Source organism: Octopus bimaculoides, chromosome 17 (genome assembly GCF_001194135.2).
Source record: "Octopus bimaculoides isolate UCB-OBI-ISO-001 chromosome 17, ASM119413v2, whole genome shotgun sequence".
In the NCBI taxonomy this organism is placed as follows: domain Eukaryota; kingdom Metazoa; phylum Mollusca; class Cephalopoda; order Octopoda; family Octopodidae; genus Octopus; species Octopus bimaculoides.
In genome coordinates this window covers 30,741,360-30,750,628 of record NC_068997.1, presented here as the reverse complement: position 1 = coordinate 30,750,628, position 9,269 = coordinate 30,741,360, and the positions used below count along the sequence as shown (strand labels likewise).

At 28.4% G+C, this 9,269-nt stretch overlaps 1 protein-coding gene and 1 long non-coding RNA gene across 5 annotated transcripts in view; one reads left to right on the top strand and one right to left on the bottom strand.

The window, feature by feature from the left end:
• The window catches only part of LOC106881443 (transient receptor potential cation channel subfamily M member 2-like), a 405,111-nt gene that overhangs the window by 23,515 nt on the left and 372,327 nt on the right, over positions 1 to 9,269 (top strand). For all 3 annotated transcript variants that reach the window (XM_052974060.1, XM_052974058.1, XM_052974059.1), the window contains exon 3: positions 8,503 to 8,534. In XM_052974060.1, the coding sequence (XP_052830020.1) occupies positions 8,503 to 8,534 (32 nt within the window). The remainder of the gene's footprint in view (positions 1 to 8,502; positions 8,535 to 9,269) is intronic.
• The window catches only part of LOC128249695 (uncharacterized), a 71,451-nt gene that overhangs the window by 47,836 nt on the left and 14,346 nt on the right, over positions 1 to 9,269 (bottom strand). The window contains exons 2-3 of one of the 2 annotated variants that reach the window (XR_008265813.1): positions 8,399 to 8,560; positions 7,539 to 8,288 (exon numbers count right to left, since the gene is read on the bottom strand). This is a non-coding gene — a long non-coding RNA (uncharacterized LOC128249695). Of the gene's footprint in view, positions 1 to 7,538; positions 8,289 to 8,398; positions 8,561 to 9,269 lie in introns of those variants that run through there. The other variant, XR_008265812.1, reaches the window with a different exon arrangement.

Below are 9,269 nucleotides of genomic sequence, written 5' to 3'. Positions count from 1 at the left end.
TATATATATATATATATTACATTGATATTGAAACAGGTGATACAAGAAAGTGCAGCATTTACGACCAAACATTGGTGGAGTAAATGTTAAAGCTGTGCACAAACGATAATTTGAGTTTAGCACAACAATTTGGACACCAATTATCATTTTCATAAGAATAGAATGGATCGTATCTGAAAGCAGCTCCAGGTGCTGTGAAGAACGAATTTGTACATGGTCTGTTTCAGAGAGATATTCTATTGGCCCTATGAGTAATCGGACATGCTAAATGTTGTTTTAATGATTCAGCATTATGTGCTGCAGCATACCTTTTGCTGATCTTAGGAAAGTCTCATCTCCCTTCTCTCTTGAGACTCTTCCTGGCGTGCTGCAGCATGCCTTTGCTTATCATAAGAAAGTCTCATCTACCTTCTGTCTTAGGACTCCATCAGACGTGCTGCAGCATGCTTTTGGTGATGCTGAGAAGGTCTAATCTCCTTTCTCTCTTGAGGCTGTATTTGACGTACTGCAGCATGCGTTTGTTGATCTTTGGAAGGTGTCATGTCCATTCTGTATTGAAACTCCATCTGACATGCTGCAGCATGCCTTTGCTGATGTTGAGAAAGTCTCATGTGCCTGAACTCTTGAGACTGTCAACTTCGGTTTTCTGCACTCCTCCTTGCTTTATAGACGTTTCTGGAGAGATTACGTTTTTTCTTTAGTAGCATATTTTTTCAAGAGAAAAAAATATTGATTAATATCCATTTTTGTAAGCAGTTGTACGTATGTAGTATGTCTATTTTTTTGTATGAGGTGTAAAGTAACCAAATATAAGCGAACTTTAAATACCTTGCAACTGCTGCGATAATGATGAACTGTTAATGTGACGGTAGATGTGAATTTTTATATAACTTGGACCTTTTTGTCAAGAGTTTGTGTAGATGTATATGTGTTTAAGAACGTAGGTAACAGGTGCACAAACACCATCAGACTCACAGACACATACACATTCATATACAAAATGTGACGATATGCACACATACACTCTCACATGCAGACACATACATATGGTAAGAGAGACACATTGATGCATATCAATCGTCACATGTGTATATGTATGCGTAGATGTTTGTGCATGTTTAATAGCGCACCTAACGCGGAAACACATATACAGTCAGAGAGACAAACACATTCATACACTCCCACACATACACTCAGATATGTGACGTCACGTTTTGAAACACGCGCACAATAATGAAAGAATAAAAGTGAAGCAATATTACACAATGGTTTTCGATAGAATAAGAAATGCATATAGTTTATTTAAATAAACGGAGTACTTTATTTCACGGTCGGTTTTATCGCAAAATGTTATAGTGCATGAACATCCGTGGCACATAATTAATGTGTGTATAAAGTATGGAAAAAGCCAGTTGAAAACTTTAGAAATGCATACGTATTACACACACAGACACACACACACAGACATCCTTTGTTATATATATATGTAGAATTACTCCTGAACGTAACATCCATTACTTCGTAGAAACTCATTCCATCCGTCAACAAGTTTATAGATGCCACCTTTTTAAAATTTATGAAATATACGATATCAATTTGCGTCCAAACTCTTCTCTTAGTGCCATTTCAGGACCAGCTAAATAATTTTGTAGGTCCCCTAAACAAGAGATAATCAGAAAGTGCAGTCAGGACATTATGGAGGATGAATCAATTTCGCCTAATGGCGCTATTCTAAGAGATCTTCAGGCAATCGTGCAGTGTGTGGGCAGACAACGTGATGCTGAATAACTCCCTTTCAGGTGACTGAGAATGGGCGATTTTTGTCTAAGCTGCTTTCGAATGACAAAGTTGATCTCCTTAGTATCTGGCGTCGATTGTTTGAGTATTACCTAACAGTTTGTAAAGTATTTCATTGAATATCCCACCATACACTTAACAAGATCTTCTTTGAATGAAACCATCCTCTTGCTTGCTGAGCAAGCCTGTTTCTTCCATTGATCCCTTAATTACAGCGTCTAACTTTATGATAAAGGATCCACTTCTCATCACCAATAACAAGCTTATCAAAAACATAGTATCTGACGTTGTTGTGAAGCAATGATTCGTAACAAATGACATGTTGTTACAGATTCTCTGGAGAAAGATTGAGCAGGACCCATTTTCCAAATCCTGAAGCTTTTCCAGTTCTTTTCAGTTCGCATAGGATAGTCATATGACTTATTTAAATTTCTCTTTAAGTTCCCTAGCACAAGTGAGAAGGTTTGCTGTGATAACAGTTTCCAACTATTGGGATTCAGGGCTTTTAGGGCGCCCTACATTTGTCTCATCATCAAAGTCAAAATTCCTCTCTTTGAAAACTAGAAAACTACCTCCAGCAAATTCTTTCATTCACTATAGTATCTCCATAAATAATTTCAAATGAATTTTACTGCTAGACTCGCGTTGACATTTTTATGAAAATTATAGAGTAAATAATGTCTAATGTATCCTTTAACTGGGACGAACATCGGGGGGTAAATATCGAAGGAGATTGTGAACAATATTCTTTTAACCCGAAAGAACGAAATATGAATTATTCATATTTTTATATCATGATTGATAACAGGAGACAATACTTTAATAAATGTCGTTTAAAATTTCACCTATAAAATCGGACATTATTTTTATTCCCAAATTATATATATATACTTTCTTCTGTATGCGCAAGGACTCGAATATATAGGAGGGAAGTAGTTGATTACATCACCCCAAATTCTCCACTTGTACTCATTTAATTGATGACAAAAGGAAGAAAGTCAGTCAACCTCGGCGGAATTTCAACCCAGAATGCAAAGACGAATGAAATGCCACTATGCACTTTGGCTGGCGTGCTAAAGATTTTGTCAGCTCGCTGGCTATATAATACATATGTGCGGCTAATAATAAAAACCTCGTTTCACAACCACAAGATTCCGGGCTCATTACCACTGTGTGGCATCTTGGGCAGATTTCTTCTGCTATAGCCTATGGCCAACCAAAATCTGACATGTGGATTTTGTAGATGGAAACGGAAAGACGCCCATCGTATGTATATATATATATATATATATATATATATATATATATATATATATATATATATATATATATACATACATATAATTTAGAGTAAAACCAACTATTAACAAACCCAACAATGAAAATTGTCATTCAAAAACATCTAGCAAAATAAATATACTTCAAAGCACTATTCCAAAAATCCATAAATTACACAATCAATAAAGAGCAAATAACCATAAAAGACTACGTGCGTTTCGTGGCTATATTTAAAATAAATTCGATTCAATCTAAAAATATAGTCACACTTCAGGTCTAAAATAAATCGTAAGAATAAAAAAAAATAATAATAAAATCATTGTACTATCTAATCTTATAATAAAATATCAAATAAATATATAATAATACTTGTTTTAACAATAAATAATAGAAATATTTAACAATATTCCTTAAAATAAAGACATGAATTATGTTATTGGGGAATAACTGTTAAACTAAAATTTCAAACGTAATACGAAGATCTTAGCGTTTATAAGAAAAATATCGCGTGAAAATATGGCATAAATATAAGAATGATAGAATAAATTGTTAGAATATGTAGTTAAACTGTTAAAATGATAAAATGTATTTTAGTTGTGAGAATAAGAAAAATTAACTGTAGTATATCATTTACTGGAATATTATAAAGTCTAAATAATCTAAAACTTAAATATGTATATACATAAGCTAAGCTAAATTTCTATAATTAATCTATTTATTAATTAATTTATTTATTTAATAAAATTCTTAGTTTAATCTTATTCTAAATATGTAATATACCCAATATTATCTAGTGCTAATATACACATTTCACTGTTACAAATTATATCTACAACAATTAGTATGATAAAATAGGGTTTATATATATACACAAATTAGGTGAAGTTATTATATAAGTAATTTAACTTATGTTTACATTTAATTTTACGTTCACCTAGGGAATTAACCAAATTTTTTAGTATTAGTTAATATCTCCTTAAATTCATTAGTACATAATAAACAAAAATTACTACCTATTCGATAAGATTTTGCCTTAAAAACTATCTGTGTTTGTTAATAGTTGATTTTTCTTTAAATTATATATGAATTATATATTGGGAAATTTGAGTTAAAAGTGCTAAATTTAATTTTCACTGTACGTTTTGGAATTGTATTCCGTAATATTATCATTGTAATATTCTTATTTATATTTATAACTAACGTTTATCGATTGGTTTTAACTCTCAATTTCGTTAGTTATGGAACTTACAGGTAAGATAGAACCGATATTTTGGAATTCATCTTTGAAGGATATTCCAGTACCATCCAGAAAAGAATATAATTCGAAACTTATTAAGAATATTAAAGATTATTAAGAGAATTAAATGGAAAACCTACTACAATAACTGTAACATATCTAATATCAACGATCTGGAGAATACTAATTATATCAATTCAAGATTTAAATCTAGAAAGAAATCCCCGTATAGTAGAGATATACAGGTTTTAGAGGATAATATTTGGAAGGTGATGAAAAATATTAAATTTCATAAATATCCAAATATACATAATGAATATTTAAAAAATCTAGCAATTAGAAGAAAGGAAATGCAAGATATGGATGGAATTATAGTACAATCAGATAAAACTAGGAACCTGTATAAACTAGATGTTAAATTATATGATAACCTATTAGAGAAAGAAATTAATAAAAAAATATATAAAACTGTTCTAGAAAATACTCTTTATAATATAAATAAAGCCTCTAAATTAATCATGATGAAATATAACTTAGATAATAAAACTGAACTTTATGTACCTATGCACGCTAGAATTACTTTAAAAGACCACAAGGATAATTTTTATTCTGACCCAAAAGTTAGACTTATTTGTCCATGTAAATCAGATCTAGGTAAATTAAGTGAAATCATTTTAAATAACTATATTAATAGATCAAATGAAATTAATAACCTTAAACTTTGGACTAGTACTAGTGATACTTTAAAATGGTTTAAAAATATTAAAGATAAAAATAGATATAAATTCATTCAAATAGATATAGATAATTATTATTCTTCTATTAATGAGATCATCCTGAATAAGGCCCTTATTTATGCAATGAATAAGGTAGGAATGACTTATGATGAAGTTAATGTAGTTAAAACAGCTAGGAAATCGTTGATTAGATACAATAATAAGCTGTGGGCTAGGAAGGATACTAGGGACTATTTTGATATACCTACAGGGACACCTGATTCTGCACAGGTAACTGATTTAGTAGGTATTTATTTATTATCGGAACTTCAATTAGAAAATTTAAAGTTGGAGGGTGGTTTATTTAGGGATGACCTTTTATTAATAACTAAGAATTGCACCAATAGAACACTAGAATTATATAAGAAAAAACCATATAGTTTTTTTTTAAAAAATGGATTAAGTATTACTATTTATAATGAGAACTATAATGTTAATTATTTACATGCTAATTTTAATTTAATAAGAGATAAAACCCAACCATTCAATAAAATTAATGAAAACCTTAGATATATTAGCGCTAATAGTAATCATCCACCCTCAATTAAGAAATCGTTGAAAGATAATATGAGTAAAAGAATATTGTTGCTTTTTTCTAATTTTGAGATTTTCCAAAAATACGCAACTTATTATAATGAAGCACTGTGGGAGGCGGAATGTAATAATAATATTAGATTCTTTAATAATTCAAAATATAATTATAATATAAAAGAAGATAATATAAATGATTCCTATATTTTTTATAATAATAAACCTAACATTAAAGAATTATGATATGATTTAGTTTGGTAATTCTGGTATTGATAATAAGTATTATGATTATACAAAACAAAAACATTAATATAATGATAATATACTAAAAATTAAGATTGAACTTAATTCCTTTAATGATAATGATAAATTTAATGATATAAAAAATAAATATAATAATATAAATGACAAGAGCAAAATTTGGTTAATTATTCATTATAGAGTTCAAGTTAGAACAAACCTTGTCAAATAGATTCTAAATATAATTGAAGTATTCATTAGAGATAATAAAATATATAAGGATTTTTCTGGTAATAATTATGGATATTTAATAAATTTCGGCTGAATAAGTTTTACAAAAACAAATTTAATAATTATTTAATAATAATAATAATAATAATAATAATAATATAGACCAGAATATAAATAATTGTACAAGTAGAGATAAATGTAAATGTAAATTTAATAATAAATGTAATTTGGAGGATGTAGTATATAAATGTGCAATGACTTTGATTGATAATAATAATAATAATAGAAATTGTTATAATTTAAATACTATTTACATAGGGCCGACTTTTAATAAAATTAATTTATGGGTGGTTCAACGCATGAATTCATTTAAGAATAGAAGCTTAATTAATTCTACTGGCCTTAGTAAATGTATATGGGAACTAAAATCTAAAAATATTAAGTACAATTTAAATTGGGAGAGTTTGTAATGCAAGATCTTATCGAATAGGTAGTAATTTTTGTTTATGTACTAATGAATTGAAGGAGATATTATAAACTAATAATAAAAATTTGATTAATTCCCTAGATGAACGTAAAATTAAACGTAGACATAAGTTAAATTACTTATATAATAAGTTTAACTAATTTGTGTGTGTGTATATAAACCCTTTTTTTATGATACTAATTGTTGTATATATAATTTGTAGTAGTGAAATATGTATTTTAGCACAACATTATATTGGGTATATTACATATTTAAAATAAGATTAAACTAAGAAGTTCTTTTAAATAAATAAATTATTTAATACATAGATTAATTATAGAAATTTAGCTTAACTTATGCATATACTTAAGTTTTAGATTATTTAGACTTTATAATTTTCCAGTAAATGATATACTACAATTAATTTTTCTTATTCTCACAGCTAATATACATTTTGTCATTTTAACAGTTTAACTACATACTCTATCTATTTATTCTATCATTCTTATATTTATGCCATATTTTCGCGCAATATTTTTCTTATAAACGTTAAGATCTTCGTATTACGTTTGAAATTTTAGTTTAACATTACTTCCCCGATAAGATAAGTCATGTTTTTATTTTAAGTAATGTTGTTAAATATTTCGATTATTTATTGTTAAAACAAGTATCATTATATATTTATTTGATATTTCATTATAAGATTAGATACGTACAATGATTTTTTTTATTCTTATGATTTATTTTAGACCTGAAGTGTGACTATATTTTTAGATCGAATTGAATTTATTTTTAGATTGAATCGAATTTATTTTAAATATAGCCACGAAACGCGCGTTGTCTTTTATGGTTATTTACTCTTTATTGATTGTGTAATTTATTGATTTTTGGAATAGGGCTTTTAGGTATATTTATTTTTCTAGATGTTTTTGAATGACATTTTTCATCGTTAAATTTGTTAATAGTTGGTTTTTCTCTAAATTATATATGCATTATATGTTGGGGAAATTTGACTTAGAATTGCTAAATTGAATTTTCACTGTAAGTTTTGGAATTGTATTCCCTAATGTGTGTGTGTGTGTGTGTATCTGCATGTCTATGTTTGTCCCCGAACATCACTTGATGACTAATGTTGATGTGTTTATGACCATGTAATTTAATGGTTCGGCAAAAAATACCGATAGAATAGGTTCTAAGCTTATAAACAATAAGTACTGGGGTCAATTTGTTTGACTAAACATGTTTGCACCAGCATGGCCACAATCAAATAACTGAAACAAGTAAAACAATAAAATAATAAAATCATGAAAGAATATATATATATAGTTCAAATTTATAGAAAATTTATAGACGAAGACAGGTGTAAGAACAAGCAAGTGCATTAGTTTGATGCTCGGGAAAATTGGAAAAGTATTTTGTGTTTCGAGCCTACGCTCTTTTACAAATAGGAATAAGAGGAAATAAACAGAGAGAGAGTGAAACAGAAAACATATAGAGTTCAGCAACCTTTTAATTGTTCTTTCTTTGCACTCTTTCTTCCCTTCATTTTAGTCATTTTTAAAGGTGCATGTATGATATTGTATACAATTCTTAGTTTGATACGGCTTACAAATTTTACATTAATGTTTCAATTGATTAAATAGAAATTCTCTCATCATCATGTGATGCTGTTTCTAACCAGAAGATTTTATCCATTCAAATTCCATGTCAAAATCAATTTACCATGCTAAAACTATAAAGAAGAAATTATAAAAACCTATAAAGGAAAAACAAATGAAATCATGTGTATCTGAGATATTATGGATTAGATTATCTCCATCAGATAACTGTTGCTATACTCACATGCACTATTTATATTCAATAATCTCTTCTCTGTATGATGTGTTGTCGGAAGATGGATCTCGATCATTCTTTTTCATATTTAATACCATTTCTTTTATTTTCAGGATTTCCAGATGGAAGTCTATTCTAAACACAGGTAATGCAAGAAATATGTCCTTAAATCTGAAAATATATAAGTACACATATGTATCAGGGTTTCAGTTATGCTATATAGTAAGATAAATTAGTAAACAAAAATATCTTTTGTGGACATTGATAATCCAAAACCAATAAGCGAGACAACTACCAATATCAGTTAATTATTGATTTCTATATGAGTCTTTTCTCATTATATGTTTGAAATATGTTAAATTGCTGCTCTTCTAAATCTTACCTGATTAGATCACAAGTATTATTTACAAATAGCAGAAAGGCAGGCATCAATTGAAGGCTCAAAATACCAAAGTTTGATAGGATTTAAATATAGCAGTTCTTTATTTTTCTACACTTATCTCTCTTAAGGGAGCTACAAGATTAATAATTTTAATAAGCAGACAATTAAATTTGTGAAAAAAATGAGATTTTGTGATATTGATGTCTTTTACTATCATAAAAAGAAAAGATTTTTGCAAAGTAAGGCGCAGTTGAAACTGCTTTGTGAACTCAGTGCAAAATCCATAGAATCTGTAAATGATGATCCTAATCATATTCCTAAACAGTGTGGGAGGGAGAAAGAGAGCAAGAGAAAGAGGACGTCAGAGGAAGTTAAAAAGGGATGGAAAGAGAGGGCGGAAGAGAGAGATAGAGAAATAGAAGATAATATGTATGTGTATATATTTATATATATACTTATATATACTTATATATATTTATATATATATATATATATATA